Below are 24,117 nucleotides of genomic sequence, written 5' to 3'. Positions count from 1 at the left end.
TCACGACACTGAGTCAACGTCTTCCTCAAAAATCATGAGGCTTTCCGCATACATCCCAAACCTACTGCACAAAAAGGAGATGTGGAAAAAAAACCATTCAAACTCTTGAAAAAAATAGATCTACAGTTTGCCTTTGCTTCTCAAAGCATGTTCAAAAAGTCTTTGAAGTCCATGAGGTTACTCACAAGCTTAAATTACGTCATTCTTCAGGGATGGAGTGCTCAGCACTGTCTAGGAAAATGCCTGAATTTCAGTGACATTGCTCACAAGTGGATTTACTTCTTTGTGCCTAGGCCCCATCTTCAGATTACATCAGCTAATCCCTTGAGGAGCTGTTTTGCCATTCAGCCAAAGGCACGCTGACACAAATTTTATTTGGAATTTTGTCTGAACACAGATACCTGCTACCTCAGGCTTGTGGATGACAGGGTACGGCTTGCTGTGGTCTTCCAGCCACAAGTCCAACGCAAAAACTCCCATTATAAAAATCTGGAAATGGCACATTCCTTTTATAGTCAGAGTACAAGGAATTACTAAAATAGACATTTTTGGAACAGAGTTGCTCCAGGATCTCAAAAATAATTTTACTTTGTAGGAAATAATGATCAGCTTGATGCACTGGGGACTAACAGAAGAACGGAGAGGAGAATGTACTTTTAAAGCACTTCATTGTCTTCAAGAGATTTTTTTTAAAATGTACCTACTGTGTGAGATAAGAGTTGATTTCCAGCTGATTCTTTGAATAATTTACTCTTAAAATATTTGAATCACCATTTATGAAAGGAACATGTGATTTGAGACCACGCAGCTAAACTGAGGAAGTGTGGTCTGGATGATCGGGTAGTGAGGTGGATTGTGAACTGGCTGAAGGAAAGAAGCCAGAGAGTAGTGGTCAGCGGGACAGAGTCCAGTTGGAGGCCTGTGTCTAGCGGAGTTCCGCAAGGGTCGGTTCTGGGACCAGTTCTATTCAATATATTCATTAATGACTTGGATGAGGAATTAGAGTGCACTGTCAGCAAGTTCGCTGATGACACAAAACTGGGAGGAGTGGCTGAGATGCCGGAAGGCTGCGCAGCCATTCAGTGAGACCTGGACAGGCTGGAGAGTTGGGCGGGGAGAAACTTAATGAACTATAACAAGGGCAAGTGTAGAGTCCTGCATCTGGGCAAGAACAACCCCATGTACCAGTACAAGTTGGGGGCAGACCTGTTGGAGAGCAGCGTAGGGGAAAGGGACCTGGGGGTCCTAGTGGACAACAGGATGACCATGAGCCAGCAGTGTGCCCTTGTGGCCAAGAAGGCCAATGGCATCCTGGGGTGTATTAGAAGGGGTGTGGTTAGCAGGTCGAGAGAGGTTCTCCTCCCCCTCTACTCTGCCCTGGTGAGGCCGCATCTGGAATATTGTGTCCAGTTCTGGGCCCCTCCGTTCAAGAAGGACAGGGAACTGCTAGAGAGAGTCCAGCGCAGAGCCATGAAGATGATTAAGGGGGTGGAACATCTCCCTTATGAGGAGAGGCTGAGGGAGCTGGGTCTCTTTAGCTTAGAGAAGAGGAGACTGAGGGGTGACCTCATTAATGTTTATAAATATGTAAAGGGCAAGTGTCAAGAGGATGGAGCCAGGCTCTTCTCAGTGACATCCCTTGACAGGACAAGGGGCAACAAGTGCAAGCTGGAACACAGGAGGTTCCACTTAAATTTGAGGAAAAACTTCTTTACGGTAAGGGTGACTGAACACTGGAACAGGCTGCCCAGAGAGGTTGTGGAGTCTCCTTCTCTGGAGACATTCAAAACCCGCCTGGACGCGTTCCTGTGTGATATGGTCTAGGCAATCCTGCCCCGGCAGGGGGATTGGACTAGATGATCTTTCGAGGTCCCTTCCAATCCCTAACATTCTGTGATTCTGTGATTCTGTGATTCTGTGATTAACTGCAATTCAAACCACTGTCACCAGACCGCTCACTACCATATCTTCAGGTATGGTGTGTGCAAGGCTGACTCTGGTCCATTAAGTGTTAGTCCTTCCTCAGTATGTTATGACTAAAGGCAGCACTCTGCTCTCACCTGGCTACACACAGGGTGATGCAAACACTAGGATGTAAGAATGAATACCAGAAGGGAAAGCTCTCTTGAACTGTTAACACTTCTTCCCATGCTGAGGAAATGATGTTAACTTGTTTTATTTCAGGATATCTCTACAAGCAGGCAGCAGGACAATAAACATTGGCTTTTGAGTCCGGACCAAATCTTGTTAACTTCAATCCCAGGCAGATCTGCAGTTTAATCTGGATAAAGATTACATATCAATTTACAAACGGCAGCATTAATCTGCCTGTAATGAATTTATTTTTATTACCACTATTAATAATGCAAAAATTAATTCTGCTTCTTTTGTAATCTGTTTCTTTCCATGTGTACTTCTGCAGTGAGTCACTTTTAAAAGAAAAATCTGTTCTTTAAATTTTCTCTTGCTGGATTTTTCTGTGGCAGTAGCAATGACTCCACACACAAATGAGGTTCATGTACAGGGCTCTACCATACAGGCCACATACACTTACAGCACACAATCATTTTTAATAGTTAATTTCAGGACATGCTGAAGTACAAAGGGGTAATATTACAGTTACCGTTTTCAGTCCAAGTGAGACTGTAACGTTCACCTAGAATGTATTTGGGACGATTTACTACCTAGTTAGCGGTACCTAGGACAACAAACTTAAAAGCTTGATAGTATTATATGGGATGAAGAAATCTGACTGAAGACTGGCAAACAAATTGCTTTTAAAAATGGGTGGTGGCTTAAGTAAAATTAATGAACAGCCTGAGAAAGTTAATTGCACGCTATTTACTAGCCTATTATTAGCAATTTCTTTGGTCTGACGTTAAAAATTGCTACATCTGACAAATGTCAAGTCTTAAGCCAGGCAACTCCAGCCCAACCTCAGGAAAATTTGGACAGGTCAAATGAATTGCATCACCCACCGGCATGATGGCACGCGCTGAATGTGACTGGCTCTGCCCACGCCAGCACCTGCCCCTTCCAGCACGGGCTGCTGGGCCGCTGGCAGAGGTAGGGTACCTATGAAACCCAGCACGCTACTTCAAGGATGGAAATACATATCAGGAGGGTTACAGGGCTGATAATTACTGTCACTGTCCTTTTCTATAGCAAGACCTGAAAAGTCTTCAGAGAGCTCTTCCCAAAACAGAAACAATAGAGGTGAAAAAGCCTTTTGGTCGCTGTCCTGTTTCACACAAAGAATGTCTTCATTTTAGGCACTCTACAGGGAATGTTTATGCTGGATTTCTTCTTCTGCCTCACTTATCCCATCTGTGCTGTTTGCTCATTAATTTAAGGGAAGCCAAAAGGGAAATTTTCACTACCCTTCTGTCCTCGCTATCTTGTGCTCTTCGTTGCCCCAGGGCACGGCTGTCAGCAACAGAATGGAATCCACCACGAGGCCTTTGACTTCCCAAAAAATATTTTCAGCAAATTGCCAAGAACTGACAATATGCATATTTGTGTGCTTCTCGCCTCCACCCCTCCTGCTGCTGGGGATTTGCAGGGGTGCTGCTCTGCTCTGCCCCAGATGGTACAGCGCACACTAAGGGCAGCAGTAACTGCGCCTGGCTCAGGCAACTGCTGCTCTGCCAGGCTGTGTGGTGGGCTGCTGCCCGGCCACCCTCCCTTGCCCCAGGGACACCCTGCTGAAGAGGACCAACTGAAATAACGAAGGTTGCAGCATTAGGGCTTCTCCTTTGGAGCGCATTTTCATCTTATGGTCAACGTGGTACATGTGATTGCTTAAAAAGTCTTGCTGTCAGGGACGTTACCACTTCCCATTTGCCCCTTACACTAGCAGGGCTGCTCTTCTGGCTGCTATGACCCCTCTAAACAGACTCAAATATTATGATAGCGATCACCTGCCAGGCTGCCAGTGACTGGGATTATCTTCCTAGTGTTCATACAGGGACGCATTTTGTTGCTTTTCAGACATTCAGAATACACAGATCTCTTATGAAAACACACACTTCTGCTAAGCATCATTGTACGAAAAGGCACGTTAAGGGAGAACTTTCCATTCACAAAAAAGCCCAGCTTTTATTGAAGCAAAGTGGTTTTTTTTGGACCCTACCTTTACTGTATGCCACTAAAGATGTGCCCAAGCATGTTAAAACGTGACACATGGGATATGTTTCACAGACCTCCCCCCTGCATTATCACCTATATGGTTTTATGAAAGACCTGAGAAGCCACAAAGCACTACCCACCCACCTCCCTCAGCCACCAGCTAGAACTGCACCAGCTGCACCTTCAGATACCCATGTGCAGATTCAACACTGCTACTGGACTCCTCTCCTGAAGGAGAGTGCACATGGAAATATCTATTATTCATCTCCATTATTCATCTCTCCTACAGTTGCTCCTCTGAATTTCCACTACTTCTCACCTTCCCTTAATTTTGATACTGTTTGGGTGTCCTTTTTTTCCCAGCTGAAAGAACTACAAGGAGTGAGCCTTCTTCTAACTGTTCATTCATGTTAAAGTGATCTAAGATAATCCATGCAAGTCTCTTGGACTTGCAGTGTGGGTGTTGTTATTTGAGGAGTGCTGTCATAATGAATAGCTCTCTCTATTTATCCATAAACCAAGGTCTTTGGCACCAGGCTTTTGTAAATTCAAATTTATTCACAAACCTAGTAAGACTGTACTTAAATAGGCCTTATTTTACTCTCCACGTGATCACTGTTGTTACTGAGACTAGTTTGATAATTGCACGTAACACCTCATATTAACATGCTTCCTCACGTTAAGATGTACTGAGCTCTGCTATCATGACTCAGAATTACTCTTCTACTAATGCAGCTTTTCAGTAGTTAGTGATGGCTGAAGCACTTAATTTTGTGCTGTTGTATTCCACAGGTGTAAAGCAGTTTAACTCCACATCAGCAACCTTTACTTCCTCAGCAACCGAAAAAAAAAATTACGATTCCAGTTGTGTCATTTTCCCAAACGCTGTCATCCCCCTCTTAGCTACACTGCTGCTCATTAACTTACAGGCGAAAGGCTGCCTCCTGTGCTTCCAGGAAAAGGATGCAAGTGGCTAGGGCAGGTTCCCCCTCACCTAGCTTCAGTTATCCAGAACTTAGCTTGTTTCAGTTTCTAGGCTCCCTCTCCAGCCAGTGGAGAGGGACAGGCACTTCGGTGATTCATTCATATATTCTAGACACAGTTTAGGATTAAGTGAACCACCTTGCAGAGTCATTTCTCTCCATCAGCTAGAAAGGTAGCCTAGACAATCTAGACAAAACACAACTCAGGCATTTCCATTACCAGCTGTGTATGCACCAGATGACAGAGAGGAATCTCCTGTTCAGTTCTAGCACTTCCATGTCATCTGCACCTTCCAGTTAGACAAGAGGAAGAGAAGTCATATATGAAGAGCATTAAAGAGAAACAAGTAAAGGTTAGAAAAGCGACTAATTCTCATGGGGGTTTTTGTTTTAGTGTGTGCATATGGGTTTTTTTAATTAAAAATTGTTTCCCCATTTCCCCTTTGTCAACTGTATTCTTTCATTACTTATAGTCTCTCCTGGCCCCTAATTTTTTCTTCCTTGACATCAGTATTCCTTAAAAGAACTATTAGTTCTAGACTAGAACTATTCATTTGTGCCTTTTGGACAAATTCCAGGCCTTTCCAAATTTAACATTTCAACAGCCCTCTGTCCTCTGTTTACATACGGTTCTTCATTCCACGGTCTGCAGTTTGACTTCTGTCCTTCTGCAGCACATCACCTCCTCACTTACTGTACTTCTGTGAGACACCGCAGTGGAAGCCTTTCCTTTTGCTCTTGTAGAGCCATTCTCAAGAAGCCGGTACTGAAATATCTTTAAACAAATACTGAGACATAACAACACTTAAAGCTGTAAGAATATTTAAGTAGATTAAAAGGATTATTTTACACTCCCACTCTTCACCATGTGCTGGAAGAACACCCTTCCCCACAGCTTAGAGGCATATTGCATTTTCCTTATCATTACTATTAAAAAAAAAAAGCCAATTGTTTAAATAATCAGAGTATATAAATTTTAACAAGCCTGGTAAAACTGAGACAAATGAATTGTTTCTGAATCTGTGAATGAATGCTGATGTTCTCTTTTGTAAGGTGCAAAAAACCAATGTTGCTTTTTAAAAGAGTCTGTTTCTTATTAAGATTTAGAATACTCATTCTGGTATCTGAGCTCCAAAATGTGCAGCACAATACTCCTTGACACCTTGAAGTTATTTTATTTAAAGGAGAAAAGGCTATTAAACTTTCATAAGATTGTCAAATCAAGGTTGCAGAAGACAGTAAGTAGCAGGTGCAGCTGCCTGCACACTTAGAATTCTATTTCTTGCCCCATTGATCTGATGTCCTTACTGGGTGTCTCCATTTAGCCCACACCCAGGGCTAAACAACAACCAGTTGTTCTATCACCCAATCTCCCCTCCCTGACAGAGAAAGGGAATTGGGAAAAGGAGGGAGACTCATGGGTTGAAATTTAAACAGATTTAATAAAATAAGAAAACCAATATCAATACAAATACGAAAGACACAAAATTATACTTAGCCCAGAGAGTGGTGGCAAGTCACTCCAGGGATAGCAATCATGGAGAAGAGAAGAAGAAAGAAGGTGGGGAGAAGAGAGCAGAGCAAAGAACCCCAACCCCTCCCCAGCAAGCTTTCCAATTTATAATGCACCTGACATTAATGTTGTAGAATACACCTGTGGGCCAGCCTGGGTCAGCTGCCCTGGCTTTCACTGCTAATGGCCTTGGACTACCACACCACAGCTGGCCACAAACTGAAACAAAATGTAACAGAAAACTGATTCTACAGTTTTATCTCCACAAAACCAGGACACTGGGATAATGTGTCCTACAGAAAAAACAGGATCACACAAAGTGTTGAATACAGGTTGTAACTACAGCTTCAGTTTTTTTGCCCTTCAGGTGTAGACTGACCATTTTTCAGGAGGATGAAGGACAGAAAGAAATAATAGGGCTCCCACCCCTCATTATCAGCAAAAATACACATAGCATATCTGTGAAGCCTGACCCACATGGCACTGGGCAGCATCCAGCCATGCATGTGGCTTGGACTACTGAGCTGGTATGACTTGAGTAATTAGGCTCATGTCAGAGGCCCACAGTTTGATCTTCCAAATGTTGCTATGTAGTTGGTAGGGATGTAACTTTTATTAGATAAAGCACAGTTAAACAGCTGTTACAAAAAACTGTGGAACTAGCAGAAATAAATGAAACAAAAATACTTGCCCAGCAACTCCTGCATCAGTCAGCAATTTAGTGTGACCTGACCTACACTGCACCAGCGTGGACAGATGAACAGCAGCAATTCAAGGGGAACTTAAAAACATTAAAAATAGTTAGTGGAAAACTATAATAAGCAATACAAGGGATTGCCACTCTAATAAAGCCTTCATATTCTAAAACACTATTAGAAGTGCATACTTTTTCTTTTACTTGTGATCTAAATGCAGCCACCTACAAGTTAATGTACTTCTTTCAAAAAGCTAAGACCATCCATTGAGGGAACTCTTACTGCCGCAGCACCGAATTCAGCTCTTGGGACTGCTGTAAGGTTGAGACTGCTACAACACAGAACGTGCTTTTCAGACCTTTGCTACCATTTGGAACATACTGAGAAAACAAGAACCTGTTCAGTGTGCAGTTGAGTACTATGTGCTTTGATTCTGGCAAGGAAACCTCTGGGGTTTTCTGATGGCTTATCTTTCAAAGGTATTTTTAAAATTTTAATTCTTAACTGCTTATGTTAAACCGCTCAGGAATTGTCTGCTTTACAGTCTACCTCTTCCTCAGTCTCTTGCTTTTCTTAAGCCTGCAATGTCCAATACAGTATTTAGAGGGAAGCGGGGAAAGAGGGAAATTTGTAATAGTGTTCCCATGTTCTCTGATTTGATGTACCTTTGACATGCTGAAGACATGGTGGAAGCCCTCTCTAATTTCTTAGTAAGGCAAGGAATTAATAAATCAGAAAACAGCCATGACAGAGTTGTCAGTTTTTTTTCCATCTCCATTACGATCTCTTCACTGTTCTCTGAAGAGAGCATGAGCACACAGCCAAAGAGCAAGGCTGGCAATAAGTTTAAGCAGCGGTAGGTCTAAACAGTGATTTGAGAGATGTGGTACGTTGTAACACAATCCTGAAGCAAGAGGTCTTTCAGTAGGCAATAACTAGGACAGACTCCTAGTTAAACAACTTCCCGAGTTTGATGTAGAATATTGGCATGGCATCATCAATGCTGGTATTTTCAGCATCATACTGCAACAACACAAACCATCTATTCTGGCCTGTCATGAGGGAAAGCAATTTAAGCAGCATAATACCATGCCAAAGGGGCTGAGCTGAAAAGAGTGCTGCTCAAATACAGCTGTGACTCAGACTGGATACACTCACACAGTGTTCTCCACACTGTATGTCACAGTACAGCATACCCTTGCGTAATACCTGGCTTTGATGTTTTACTACATTTGCCATCTTATAATTGCAGTATCTACATATTGTGCATCGCAGAGGAAAGTAGTACAGTGCATACCAGGAATGGAAGTGATGAGTGCGCTGTAAACAAACAAAATCTCACTATCTTTCTTTCCCCTCCATTCGTTTCTCTGTAGGCTATAGTCCTATGCAAAATACTTCCTCTGTTACAGAAAGCCGTCTTGCACTGGCAGTTCCTAAACACAGTGGCTAGTTGTCCAACTATTCCTAAAGTGTTGTGTGGCAAGACTTAATCACCAAGGAGAGGACAAGAAAAAGAGAAAAACACTTGTTTAAGGGGACAGCACAGTGCCCAATGAAGCTGATAGCAGGAATACTGCTAACCCATCAGTTATTTTTAATTTTGTCAAAATAAAACAAGATACTTTATTTTACAGTGTATTTGTAGAAACGCAAACCACAGTTTTAATTTTCTTTTTTTTTTTTTTTTTAACCCATCATTCGAGGCATTGCTCACATACAGCACAGCAGATAGCTGGACTGCAGTGGAAAACCAAGAATATCCTTTGTGACCTCAGCTGTATATAAAGGCCTTAAAACTGGAAGTAGGGTTTTTAGGCATGCTTGGCTTAAGATACTCAACATCAGTCAAGGGGAAATATTAATGTATCATTCCTGTTCACACCATGGATGTATTACTGTAACACTCCCCACAACAAAATTACAAGACATATATGTTCTTGGGATGGTCCAGTTTTAGGGGGGACTACAAAAGTCTGATGAAATTGTGAAGCTCAAAAAGTTATAGAATAAGGAAAAGCTAATGTAAGTGTTCATCAATATTTTTCATCTGAAGCTTAGAGGATTCAGGCATACTGTTCTATGCAGAGGCATAAAGTCATATACATTTTAAACAGAAAAGCAAATAAGTTGCCACTACTATTTCGCTTCTTAAAAAAAGTATTAAAAATCTTGTTTGCAGAAACTTCCAACCATTTCAGAACATGTGCCTTTCGCTGAGGGCACAAGGTGCTGAATTTGCTCAAGACCGAATTTCGGTTAGGTATTCTTAGCTTCAAAACACATGAGGGCTGAGTGCATCTTGAATACTGAAAAACTAGTCACACCTGTCAATTAAAGGGAATGAGATACAAATTTTGCTTACCTTTCCATGAACAACAATTTTGATTAAAAAAAGAGGTTTCATTTAGTAGATAATATCCATTTAACAATGTATTATGTGTTAGTAGAAGGGACATGTTTAAATCAACCTTCAAGCTAATTTCTTTAATTACAGTAAAGTCTCCTTAAACATTTCCCCTGCACCCCCCACTCCCAAATCCTTATGTTCATCAAATACATAATGCATCATTTGGGGATATGTTAAATACCAAAGCCAACAACAGCTCTTATTTAATATTTAATGCTCAGACTCTTATGAGGTGGGAGAAAATATGGTTATGTTACATGTTACTATGTTTACAGTACTTAAGAATGCAAAATCAAATCTTACTATGATATCACAGGTTGTTGTATTTATCAATCTTTCAATGATACTAGCTTTAAAAATATTGTAAACTGATCCACATCTAGCAAGGTTAAAGGTTAAAGTGAAGACCAGACACTCACTTCTGCAGGCATTCCAGCTCCGAAGGCAGGTCACAACCTACATAAACTTTATTCATTAAACTGTATTCTAACAACGCACAAAAACAGGGATCCTGCAAGAGAAGATGAATGTTTAATTTAAATCATGCTGCTCTGTGAAGTGAATTTTCAAACAAGTCAATGTGGCATATGAATGCAGGAGATTTAATAGGACCTTTTCCAGAAACAGAACTCTACAAATGGTGCAAGCATGGTGCAGCATGGGAAGAAGATATCTACAGCTGCTGTAAGTAACATTTGTTGCACATAGGTGTGGGGAGACTAAACCTTTTATTCAGACCATTTCTGGAATACTGCTTTCCTTCTTATCTGGAAAGTCAGATATTAAGAAAAGCTCACCTTATTCCTATGGAAGGACCATGCTTGTGTTCAAAAGGAGACTGCCTCCCTGGCACGCTGTTACATTAATTGGGAACAATCACTTCTACCACCCTCCATTTATAAAGTGAAGCAACTGCATTTTGTGAAGAATCTGACTGCATAAGGTTATTCAGAACATGCTTACTGGACTTGTAAGCTGCTGGAGAACTTCAGCATGGAGGTTCTGACCTCTTCTACACAGAAAAAGGAGGTAGGAGCCTGTATGCACAGATCAGCATTACAATTTCCTTTGTGCTTGGAAGTCTGCTGTGTGGGTGCCTGAACTGTCCATACTTACAGGAACCTATGGAGTTCAGATATTCCTAAATGCAGACTGAGGACAGCATACCAATTCTTAACATAATCTGATGTTCCCTCATCAGATTAACCCCTCAAATCATTCATTTACTGTGGCAAATACCACATGCAATTCAAAAATATAAAAACAAAACTTACTTTCACAAGAACATGAGGATTTCCCACAACAATGAGCAAAGCTTTTGCTCTAGTAATTGCTACATTAAATCTCTTTGGGTTAGAGAGAAAGCCCAAACAGTATTTCTCATCACCAAATACGCCTTCATGAGATCGCACCTAAAATTAATTACGGATAATTTTAGAAATAGAATAATGAGAAAGACTTACCTAGCCATAGTGTAACTTTTAACATAATATTTGCTTACTGCAGCAACCCACAGCTCATGTCAGCAATGCACAAGTTAACTTAATAATCCAAATTTCAGCTAGCTAACTATTTCCCACCATTGGCTTTCCCACAGAAGGTCTGTTCTCCAACAGGCTGCTAATGCAACCTGAGCAATTTCAAGAGAATAGTGTATTAGTTTTATTTTAGCATCAGGACTACCCACTGTAATTTGAAACAAAAGATACCAAAACTGCTTTATAAAAACAGCGATTTTATCTTTTTAGTAGAAGAAATGCTAGAGATGCTGGTATTCTAATTCCTACAGTTGAATGACAATTCACAGTGTCTTTCTGCAAGCCACCTTCAGTAGTCTCAGTGTGCTTTGACTTAGGGTAGAAAAAACAGCCAAAGCAACTAGTGTGCTCTAACTACTGCTCATTGAATTTTCACCTCTATTTAATCCATATTTGAACCTATCTTTGATATTGAAAATTTTCATGACCTAAATAATAAGTTCTTATAAATAGGAGCATAGTACATACCTAGAACTACTTTAAGAGAGATACAATGCTGGATTGAGAAGCTATTGTTTGACACAGAAGAAAGAAAGTAAGCATAGTACCACTACCCTCAGAAAAAAAAAAAAAAGAAGCAAGAAAATCCCACAAAGTCTTCCCCCAAGCCACAAAAGAACCTCCAAAAAACAACTGTTCCTCCATCCCCACATTCACCCTGCTTTCCAGTGCTTTGGTTGTTTACACAGCTGTTTTATCCTCCTCTCTCCTAGAAATCCTATGTACTCCCATTAAAAGTAGTCCAGTACTGGTCCTATCTTCAGCTATGCATTCCTGGTCTATACTTCCTCCGTTGATCAGTTTGCCTGACATGCTATTACTCAGACTTATACAGGCTCTGCCTGTACCTTACATGCTTGAATAGTCCTGAGGGATCCCAGGTCACAAACACCTGAGGAACTCCACATTCCAAACATTTAAATCTTTTACTTACTTCACCAAAACCACATTATCATTTGGAAAAAAGCACGCATATGCAGATTTTTTTTGTATTCTGAAGTCCACACTGTAGAAATACAGCTCTATAGGGCCCATAATGCCCACCAAAGGAAAGTCTAAACCCTCAAACACAATCATGTACACTGAACTGGTATCACTTGCTGATGTTCAAAGTATTAAGTTAGCCTTTCTCTAAAGTTTCCCAACTATCTTTTCCACTGATCCAGCACAGACTTTTACTTCTGTCCAGGAGTTCAGCGTGCCTACAACAGTGCACATTTGATGGATGTTGTCTCAGAATATAAGGGATTGGTATTACATATGCTGTAGCAAGAAGCTGTCTGCAAAAAGCCTCAGCAGCTATCAGCTGACTTATCAGCTGCTGGTTACACTTCTTGACTCCACATGGATTTCTCCTCAGAAACACAAAGAAAAGCCTCCTGTCAAGAGCCCCAGCCAATAATCTTACATGCCTGAGAAGACAAAGGACAGAAAAGACATAAAGAAGCTGCTGTATTTCTTCCCTTTATGGGGCTTTCCTGTGAATTCAAATACCACAGATATGTGCATGCACTGGAGTAATATCTAGCATTAAGAGAGAGGGAACTGGCATAGAACTGCATCTAAACTCAGCTCAGCCTCAGAGTCTTCTGAAGCCTGATGTCTCAGCTGCTAGATAGGATTTCTACACTTGCCTGAAAACTACGAATACATCTTTGTCATCTGCAGGTAACACGCACTGAGATCTTTCAGAAAAAAAAGAAAAAAGACATCTGCTGAAGCATATTGGTCATCAAGTTTGCAAAAGAAGGTGAGAGACAAGGACTGCCAGCTTCCACACAGTAACAGCAACTCCCTCCCAGTATTCTGTGCCACAATCCTCTTTCCTCCTTTGTCAAATGCAAGGGATGGGCTCCACACAAATCCACAAACATCTGCATCTTCCCACATTTCCTGAATGCTCCCTGTTGTCAGCACTTTTCTGAAAGACCCATTTATTACAGAGTGAAATGAAATACCTCTGGCATTTTCATGGTTATGTAAAAATCTCTAGTGATGCAGTTTATGCCCCTGTACCTTCATATTTACACAAATGTAGTCAACCAAAACCAACTCTGAATCAAGGTGATGTACTGTTAAAATGATGGCCTGTGACTAGTGTACTGCTGAAGTAGAAACATAGCATGGATTTTTTTTCCCCCAGACCCTTTCTTCAAGGCATTTGATAGCTTTTTGAATCTGAAGCTATCACCTAGAAAAGACTTTAGCAACAGCCCTATAATACAACCAGCACAGCACTTGAAGTGTACTGTCAAGATGATCATGACAGACTCTCATGTGTTTTCTACCAATGCAAAATAAATTGCGATAAAGGGTATTCAGCTTCTAGGCACAGTCTGCATTGGTGTCTGGGAAGTTGTCAGCTGTATACCATTAAGTGATGATTCTCAAACTGAAGGTGAAAAAGAACATTAAGAACCTACGTCAGCTTTTATAAGTCAAAGAGCAATTACTTTTTAATACTGTGATTTACACAGCTGTCTCTAATATTTATAATGCATCTGGTTTCCATTCTCCCTATGCACACTTAAGTAAAAGGTACATTATCCACATGAAACTCTAAAATAAATTCAGCATGAGTATCTACAAAGGTTTAAGGTTTACCTCAAAATCACAGGTGCTATACTGTTTCCATGCACTTAAAAATAAGCTCCGTTTTCAGATACTGTTAGACTGACAAAAATATAGCTTTAAATTTTTACTTTTAAAAGTGCTGTATCAAAAAGGAAACAGAGAATTAGATGCATACAAAAACTCTGCACAGAACCACAACAAATATACATACTGTTGATAAGATGATAACCATGTACTCCTGCCCTTGAAACTCTTCTACTGTGCCAACTTTAATGTCTGCCAAATCAATACTTCTCAGAAGACACCTAATTTTTTCCACCTACCAAAAAAAAAGGATTTGAAGGAATTAATTTTTATATTTGAGAGCGGATTACTTCAAAACTGAAGGCATACTTCATATACAGGCATGTGATTTAACACAGAGATGTCACAAGGAATGCCTACATCAAGCTTAGCCATCATCCACTAGCAAGGTTTTAAAATAAAACACTAACTTTTCCTGAGAAGTATCACAAAACTTAGAAGTTGAAGTATTCACTATGATCATTTAAACAGAAATCAACAGATTTTTAATAATCCAGATTTTAATGAGAAACTTAGATCCATAAACTCTCTTCTTCCAATGTGCATTACATCCAAAACCATGCTCACCACAGATGTCATAGGGCAAGCAGCTTCCCCCAGCCCCTCAATAAGACTGTGCAGAGATTCCACCTCTGCTTGCCAGCTGCATCATGCAGAGTGAAAAACAGAGGTGAGATGTGACCTTAAGTACCCTCCCAAAAAGAGAAAGAGAACAAGAAGTCTCATGCACTGGAATGCTGGTATGTGTGGGATCAGTTATTACCATCTGCTAAAAGCTGCTTGGAGACTGTACCTTAAGAGCTCCAAGAAATTTTCTTGAAGCAGACATTACTATTGTGTCTTGCATAATAGGCAGATGAAGGACATAATCATATTAAGTGATGTGAAATGTTTTAGGGAATATAAGAGGTTCAGTCATATCAAGACTACATATAAATATTTGAAAAATAAATAGTAACTGTAAACATGGGCAGGTGCATACACCTGACCAGTAGGATCAGTACAGGCAGAGCTCTAATTTGCAAGTGAGATTTCTACAAAACAGGTTGGTCTTTTCCATACACCTCACAGTGTTTCCCCCAGCCCATGCATGCAAGGCCATGAATACTGAGATGTGAACACCAAGAAAAACCAGTATGCACACTGTCCAGAGCATCCTCTGGAAATGAAAGGAGATTTAATCTTCTTTTTAAAATGAAAGCATACATCACATACTTAACAGACTTGAATATAAATAGTTTTAAAAATAAAGCACAGCATTTGAAGTTGACATTCAACATTCTCTACAGGTTTAAATAGCAGCACAAACTTCAAGTCTGACTATGGGACAGCTAAAAAGTCCCAATTCCTCTAGTTTCCTCAAAGCCATAACAAGGTGACATGCCACCTACTTCACTACATTTCCCTTTTGTTCCACTCCTCAGTGCAAAGAGCGACAGAATCGGATTGCTGTGCCAGCACCCTTTACTCTCAACAAGGGAAAAATCTGCTTCTGTCTCCAAAACTGCAAGCAGATGTCTCCTTAATTTCCTGATTTTTAAAGCTAAAAAAATGTAGAATGCCATTACTGCTGTCTTTCTCTAGGTTTAGATTTCAATGGAAACATCATTATGATTGATAATACACCATGTAATATGACACACAACAGCGAAGTTTTGAGATATGCCTCCCTGCTTTAACAAAGCACAGCCACAATGTAAAACCACAAGATGCAATACAGCAACTTCGAAGTTCTTAGACATCAGTTATACCTGTTTACGATATGGTGTAATCACTCCAATATCCGTCACTGACACTGCAGTGTTTTCATTTTTAGCAAGGTGGCAACAGTACTGCATTACTTGAACTGCTTCAGTCGGATTAAACCATGAAGGACTGTGACCTTCACGTGTTTCACTGCCCTGTATTAGGGTAAATGAAACTAAATGAAGACCAGGTGCAGAAGTGACTATGTATTTATTAACAGATTATTCTTATACATCCTAAATGCAAAAAGAGGTGAAGTAATGTTATATGCAATTTCTCTTCGCTATACTTCCTTTCCAATGAGGAACTACCACCTAACATTTTATAGTGTTTTTTTTAAGCTGGATAATTTATATGACAGCAGTACTTCAAGTGCGCAACAAAGGAAATAAATCTCAACTCAGAATAAGATTTGTTAACATGCTGCTATCTTGCTTTTGTGCAAGGTAGAAGAGTTCAAAACCAAGCTTCTCCAAGCAATGGGTACTACCACTTTTTACTAACATCTTGGAAGGCTAAAGAAAAATGTTTTTTCCAAAGTACTATTTTTGCCCTGCCTACTTAAGGCTTAATAATCCTCTAGTTTTAGAGGCTTGTATTCATTCTAATGTAGCAAGCTCTCATCAAAAGCAATCTAAAGGCAGCTAACTGTAGCTCCATCTTGGTCAATCTGCTATGAATTTGAATTTGTATCAAAATGTCTCCACAATACACTCCAATGGGCAGCTGCTCAAGTTCTTAGCAAACATTTGACTTCAGTAGTTGTTTCTAAAACCAGATGGTCAGGAAGTCACATTATTTGCAAAAGAAAGTTTATCCTTTTTCATATCCTTTCTAGAATTCATTCTAAAGAAAACTCACCTACTACATCAGTAAATTTCTATCAGGCCTCCTTATTCATACTTCCACTACATGAACATTTTACATACCCTTATTCCATGAAAAATTAATGGAAATCCCTTCCTGGGCAATTTCCCCCAATTCAACAAAGAAGTTACTACTGAAGTGTCTGCACAAACTTCTAGGTCCTTATGATAGAACAATTTAGATGGCAAAGCAAGCAATGCAGAATGTGACCTGTAGTTCTTTACAAGTTTTGTGATCTGCAAAGACAAAACCCAAAATCCGTAACTGAGACAGATAATTATTCAGACTTCACAGTACACAGCTCCCAAGCAGATACTACCTTACCATCCTCTAGCATTTAGCTTTTCTAAAGCTGCCAAAGAACTGTATTAAATGCAAAAACTGCAGGTGTGATCTTCTGTAAGTAAATACCAAATAAAGCAGTTTTTGGAAGGACCATCTCTTTCCCCTCCAAAGGAAAAAAAAACCAAAAAGAACTGTAAGTATGTGACAGATGAATTGGTCATTCTCCAGTTTCTTAAGACATCTGATCTATAGGCACTTTTTTTTTTTCCCCCCCAAGAGAGTCATATTCTTTTAATGGGGTTGCCATGGATGCAACCTGTTTTTTGCAGAAGTCTTGACAGGCAGAAAGGGAGCATCAGAACAGCTGATAGAAGCTGGATTTAGAAACCAGAAATGTATTTGTCTTTAAATGAAAGAATGGCCTTAAGGAAGCATCCCAGTCAGTAACAACCAGCTTGAAAAAAATACATCCTGTAAAAAGACTAACATATGATACTCAAGTCTAATGGTATCCTTAAAGCCCTCACACTTCCTGTTCTCTCACTACGCCAATTCTCCTTAAGCATTACATAAGGAATACAACAAAGAAGTTTGCTGTAACAGATTTTAGGAGGAAGCGTGACAGGTTTTTCAGTAGGCTGAACCCAACCTAAAGCCTAGGGCCAAACACCCCCGCTTTTCCCCTTAAATCTGCCATCAGATTTCCTTCCTCCTCTGCTTACATGATCATCAGTTTAATTCTTCGAAGTATATTACCATGAGAATGGGAAAGCATCTTAGTAAGTTTAACTTTAGCCCTATATTTCAGATTCAGACAATAATTTAAAGCAGCTGAAACACCTGTGCGCATTTATGTACTATGCTACCTCTGCCATTTAACGTAGACTTTAGGTACTTCACAAGAGTTTTGGGAAGCTATCCTTCAGAGGAAGAGGTGATAAAGAAACAGGAACAGTTTCTTTTTTTCCCTTCCTGAAACACGATGTTTGCAAAATTAATCTTTATGATTAAAAAGGAGTCTTTGTTTGTCTTTTTATGATAAAAGTAGAAGTTGTACTTGTTTATTTGTGGAAAACAAAGTTATGGTAAACGTGGACAATGGAGATGGAAGGGAGTTTTAAGCCATTATTTAGAATTCTGCTTTGTGCACCATATTTGACTTATTCTGCTTAAGAATAGAGAACCCCTTCAAAGACGGGTTTTAACATGCTGGAGGGCTCAGCATCCTTGCTATTCAGAGTATATACTCAAAATAATCAAGCTTTCCTAAAGAACTAATGCTCAAGCTAAACTTACCACTAAGCATTAGGGAGCAAAAAGGTGGTAAGGAAACAGCAGGAACCACAGTTTTTTCTTTTTTGATTTAGATGAAAAAAATTAATTGAAATTGTAGTTTTACTTACCAACAAAGGATTATATGCTCCACAGGCACTAAAAGCATCCTCATCTCTCAGATATATCTCTCTTGATGTCAGTCTTTCCAGCAAGGACATATTTAATCCAAAATTCAGTGCAATTTTAGATTTTATTACTGGCCCTAACTGCTTTGGGTCTCCAACAAGAACTACCTGTATATGCAATTAAAAAAAAAAATCCATCTTGTATTAAAACAGTTATTAAAAAATGTAGTTTCAATAACAAACACTTCAGAATGTAAAAGTCAATTTATATCAAGTATTCTGCTTTCCTCCAAACATCTAATCTGTTTGCAAAGAAGGCTTAGGCCCAGCACAGAAGTACACTGTTTTCTTAAACTAAGAAAGCGTATTTTTATTTTGACATTTTTCACACACTGAATCCTGTCCTACCAATTAGACTCGTTTTAGATGTAAACCAACTCATTTAAGTGTGGGAAATGGATATTGTACATGGATAAGATTCATTACAAGTACTCAGAATTCCATACTCATTACCAGGAAATGGCTACTTGCATTCTACATCATTCACAAAAATAAAAACAGTAAACCAAAACTTTTTTCCTTTCAGTAAATGATGCTAAGAGAACTACCTGTCCATTAGCTTCTGAGATCAACCCAACAGGAATCAGGCTCTCTGGTTCACTTGCTTGCCCTGCCTCATCCAGAATCACGTGAGTGAAGTGTCCAAGTCTAGAATTAAATAACGTTAATCCAAAACAGGGCTGTTTTCAAATTAGTTCGTTCTGCCACCCTGTGGTTGACCTCAGCAATTCCACACACACAGAGCAAAGGGATATTTCCAACATGGAACACTGAAAAAACAACCCAGTAACTCTAATTTGTCATCTTTGACTTCGCATACATACTTTGATATACACAACCACTGGTTATCTTAATTAAAGCACTGTTTATACCAAGGTTAAGACACTTAGAAAAGCTTTCCTTGTTCTCAGCCTCCTTCAGCTATTTTATTAGAACAATGCACTTGGTGTAGCAAAGACAATCCCCAGGCTTTGTTTCTACCAAACAACTCAAGCCAGTTAGGCTTCAGCATGTCCTTTTACGAAGTTAAATCAAAATCAGAGGAATCTTTAGTTAACAGCACTTGACATGGTAGTTGTTTACAGTTAGTAAATTTGACTTGATAAAAACCAAACACAATATAAATTTTAGTGCGACATTTTGGCTCAAAATACGACAGCAATATAATTTCCCAGTCTCCCACTGGTAGCAAAGGAGAAGTTATCATGTCAAAAAATTTTAACATTATTCAAGATAATTCTTCAATTTACCACAGAGAAAGTCTCTGCTGAAATATTACTAAGACCAAGTGGTTTGCTAGGAAGACCACTTCAAAATAGAGGCACATGCAATAAATTATAGCAGCTCAAGTTACAGTACAGAGGATATCTAAAAGCTCTGGGTTTTGTAGCATTCAGCTATCTCAGTGATATTCCTATCGATAGTACTCTACCGTATTTCTGTTTGATAAAACATTCCTGCACTGCTGCATGTAGTAATTATTATCCTGAACCACGATGCTTTCCGAATATCATCACCATCTTCGCAGTAAGGTTTCACCATGTCATCAATTTGCTGCAGAAACAAAAAGGTATTTTGTAAAACAAAATGCTGCTCTAAAACTAAATGTTTTAATTTGAAGGGTCTGACCTATGAGGAACAGCTGAGAGAGCTGGGGTTGTTTAGCCTGGAGAAGAGGAGGCTCAGAGGTGACCTTATTGCAGTCTACAACTACCTGAAGGGAGGTTGTAGTGGAGTGGGAGTCGGCCTCTTCTCCCAGGCAACTAGCAATAGGACAAGAGGACATAGCCTCAAGCTTTGCCAGGGGAGGTTCACGTTGGACATTAGGAAGCATTTCTTCTCAGAAAGGGTCATTAGACATTGGAACGGGCTGCCCAGGAAGGTGGTGGAGTCACCATCTCTGGATGTGTTTAAGAAAAGACTGGACATGGCACTTAGTGCCATGGCCTAGTTGACAGGGTGGTGTCAGGGCAATGGTTGGACTCGATGATCCCAGAGGTCTCTTCCAGCCTGGTTGATGCTGTGATTAAAAAAAGTCCACTGAGAACTATTTTAGAAGCTGAGCAAAACCTAGATTTAGACCTATTCATGCACCAAAATGAATTCTTCATTAATTTGCCTAAAGTAGTACGCATGCAAGAAAACTGTGTTTTCTTTATTGTAAAGATCAAAATTGAACATATGGATGTTTCCTATACATACATGTAAATGTATATAAATATATATAAAATGCACACACAATGTATGTCTACTGTCTAAAGATGACAATCCTACTTGCTTACTTCTCTGTGTAAGTAGTCTTAATTTGGAGACAAAGGCTTGACTTCAGTCACAGATTTTTAGGATTGCTTTTTAAGTCAAAACCTGACCCCTGAGGCCTCAGAAGAAGTCAGGATAGAGGAGGAATCTGTCTTGGTTGATGAGGGCTGGGTCAGGGACCAATTAAGCAACCTGGACGTCCATAAATCCATGGGCCCTGATGGGATGCACCCGCGGGTGCTGAGGGAGCTGGCGGAAGTCATTGCTAGGCCACTCTCCATCATCTTTGCTAAGTCGTGGGCAACGGTAGAGGTGCCTGAGGACTGGAGGAAAGCGAATGTCACTCCAGTCTTCAAAAAGGGCAGGAAGGAGGACCCGGGTAACTAAAGACCAGTCAGCCTCACCTCCATCCCCGGAAAGGTGATGGAGCAACTTGTCCTTGGTGCTGTCTCTAGACACATCAAGGATAGGGGGATCATTAGGGGCACTCAGCATGGCTTCACCAAGGGGAAGTCTTGCTCAACCAACTTGATAGCCTTTTATGAGGATGTTACCCGGTGGATAGATGATGGTAAAGCTGTGGATGTGGTCTATCTTGATTTCAGTAAAGCGTTTGACACGGTCTCCCACAGCATCCTCGCAGCTAAACTGGGGAAGTGTGGTCTGGATGATCGGGTAGTGAGGTGGATTGTGAACTGGCTGAAGGAAAGAAGCCAGAGAGTGGTGGTCAGCGGGACAGAGTCCAGTTGGAGGTCTGTGTCTAGCGGAGTTCCGCAAGGGTCGGTTCTGGGACCAGTTCTATTCAATATATTCATTAATGACTTGGATGAGGGATTAGAGTGCGCTGTCAGCAAGTTCGCTGATGACACAAAACTGGGAGGAGTGGCTGATGCGCCGGAAGGCTGCGCAGCCATTCAGAGAGACCTGGACAGGCTGGAGAGTTGGGCAGGGAGAAACTTAATGAAATATAACAAGGGCAAGTGTAGAGTCCTGCATCTGGGCAAGAACAACCCCATGTACCAGTACAAGTTGGGGACAGAGCTGTTGGAGACCAGCGTAGGGGAAAGGGACCTGGGGGTCCTAGTGGACAACAGGATGACCACGAGCCAGCAGTGTGCCCTTGTGGCCAAGAAGGCCAATGGCATCCTGGGGTGTATTAGAAGGGGTGTGGTCAGCAGGTCAAGAGAGGTTCTCCTCCCCCTCTACTCTGCCCTGGTGAGGCCGCATCTGGAATATTGTGTCCAGTTCTGGGCCCCTCAGTTCAAGAAGGACAGCGAACTGCTAGAGAGAGTCCAGCGCAGAGCCACGAAGATGATTAAGGGAGTGGAACATCTCCCTTATGAGGAGAGGCTGAGGGAGCTGGGTCTCTTTAGCTTAGAGAAGAGGAGACTGAGGGGTGACCTCATTAATGTTTATAAATATGTAAAGGGCAAGTGTCAAGAGGATGGAGCCAGGCTCTTCTCAGTGACATCCCTTGACAGGACAAGGGGCAATGGGTGCAAGCTGGAGCACAGGAGGTTCCACTTAAATATGAGGAAAAACTTCTTTACGGTGAGGGTGACTGAACACTGGAACAGGCTGCCCAGAGAGGTTGTGGAGTCTCCTTCTCTGGAGACATTCAAAACCCGCCTGGACACGTTCCTGTGTGATATGGTCTAGGCAATCCTGCTCTGGCAGGGGGATTGGACTAGATGATCTTTCGAGGTCCCTTCCAATCCCTAACATTCTGTGATTCTGTGATTCTGTGATCTTACCACATCAAAAATCCCACCAATATGTATGTGCTGCTTGTGGAGTTAAGCACTGCCAGAAAGAGGTTAAGATTCTATGTTCATACAATCAAACTAAGGACTATGATCAACATTTTTCAGTTAATCTTCTGGAAAAGCTTAAGTAATATGTTCGCACTTTGCATCCTAAACAAGCCTAACCAGCCTAATAACCACTGACAGTTACATTACTAAATCAGTATTTTAAGATCAAAACATGAAATGGAAATATTAACTGGTAGATATCTATAATATTTACCTCTGCTGACCTGAAGGTAGCATTAACTCGGACCATAGCTCCCGGTTTTAACATATTGCTTTGATGCAGTCGCAAGCAAATCAGATCTGTTGCAGCATTTGATGGCGCACAAACCAAAATTCGACTATCTGGTAGAGTATAATGTATCTACGTTAAAGAAGATGGACATTAAAAAAAGGTTATTTAGAGAAGCAGCAATAGCTCAAACATGTCCATTTTATTTAACTCAGTACAGAATCCAGAAGAGTTTTGCATACACATTATATTCATCCATCCTTCTGCAGTTCAAGAACACTAGTCTTCACAGTCACAACTAAGTACGCTCAAACTGAGTGTACCGACAGCAGAATTAATTCATGGTTATCATATTAATATATACCTATGCTTCAGGAATATATTATGCACTACTGGAATCACAAGTTAGATACTGTTCATTAAAGCTTTAAAGACAAAGACAGGAAGACTTGAAAATAAGCCATTCAGGAATTCTATTAAATCCATATCAAGATCTTTCCTCTTTCACAGAGCTATAGAAAATGATCTTAAAAAGTGTATTTTGAGAACTCCTTGGGAAAAAAATGTGACGATACTTACAGAATTACTGTAAGTGTTCCAACACTGAAGAGATTAGAGATGACTGATTTGTCATTCACTATTACCTGTAAAATAGCTTCAATTACTGTTAATGTTTTTCCAGTTCCTGGTGGTCCAAAGAGAATATAAGGTGTTGGACGACATTCGCCACTCAGTATCCTTTTCACTGCCAGTTTCTGTTGCTCATTCAGCACAGGATTGAAAAATTCACCAGCTCTCTGTTTAAGTGTCACAGTTTCACCAACTATAATCAAGATAAGCATATATTAAAACTCCACGTAAATATTTTTAACATACGTAGATTAAAGCAATTCCAATTCACATTATGCTTCAGAAAATTTTCATTTCCTTATGTGGTAACAACTAATGAATTTCTCAAATTCTGATTTTGTGGAATAGCATGTAGAAAATGAGCTATTAATAATTCAGAAGTGTATTGATCTTTAATAAAATTGAAGGCCAGAAAAGGACTATGATTACATAACCCAACAATCTGTAAAGACTCTATTCAGTAATTTTATAATCAAGCTCACTTTTTTGTCCTAGAATAGCAAAATTTCAGTAACTTTCAGTAACTGATCCCTCAGGGATACTACTGGCCGCTGATATTTTCAAGTTACAATTTCCAGAAAAGCACAGGAATGATCTGGGCTTTCTGAAAACTTTTCTGAAGTTTTAGCATCTTTAGCAAAGTAGCTATTCCAAGGATGAGACAGCATCCCAGTAACAAATTGGAAACTGTGAACATGACCAAAAGTTTTCCAGTAAACAACTGGGAAATAATTTATTGAGTACAAAATGTATCACTAGATGTTTGCTGCCCCCTCCCTGGAAGAGTTCAAGGACAGGTTGGATTGGGCTTTGAGCAACCTGGTCTAGTGGAAAGGTGTCCCTGCCCATGGCAGGGGGGTTGGAACTAGATGATCTTTAAGGTCCCTTCCAACCCAAACCAT

At 40.3% G+C, this 24,117-nt stretch overlaps 1 protein-coding gene across 2 annotated transcripts in view; it reads right to left on the bottom strand.

The window, feature by feature from the left end:
- Positions 1-10,144: 10,144 nt before the first annotated feature.
- Positions 10,145-24,117, bottom strand: part of MOV10L1 (Mov10 like RNA helicase 1) — a 35,457-nt gene continuing 21,484 nt past the window's right edge. For both annotated transcript variants that reach the window (XM_068401643.1, XM_068401644.1), the window contains exons 17-26: positions 23,230-23,408; positions 22,571-22,717; positions 19,716-19,837; positions 18,832-18,931; positions 18,227-18,391; positions 16,601-16,774; positions 15,677-15,826; positions 14,053-14,160; positions 11,004-11,141; positions 10,145-10,240 (exon numbers count right to left, since the gene is read on the bottom strand). In XM_068401643.1, coding sequence (XP_068257744.1) covers positions 10,145-10,240; positions 11,004-11,141; positions 14,053-14,160; positions 15,677-15,826; positions 16,601-16,774; positions 18,227-18,391; positions 18,832-18,931; positions 19,716-19,837; positions 22,571-22,717; positions 23,230-23,408 — 1,379 coding nt within the window. The remainder of the gene's footprint in view (positions 10,241-11,003; positions 11,142-14,052; positions 14,161-15,676; positions 15,827-16,600; positions 16,775-18,226; positions 18,392-18,831; positions 18,932-19,715; positions 19,838-22,570; positions 22,718-23,229; positions 23,409-24,117) is intronic.

This window comes from Nyctibius grandis, chromosome 5 (genome assembly GCF_013368605.1).
Source record: "Nyctibius grandis isolate bNycGra1 chromosome 5, bNycGra1.pri, whole genome shotgun sequence".
NCBI lineage: Eukaryota > Metazoa > Chordata > Aves > Nyctibiiformes > Nyctibiidae > Nyctibius > Nyctibius grandis.
This window is presented reverse-complemented; position numbering and strand designations above follow the sequence as displayed.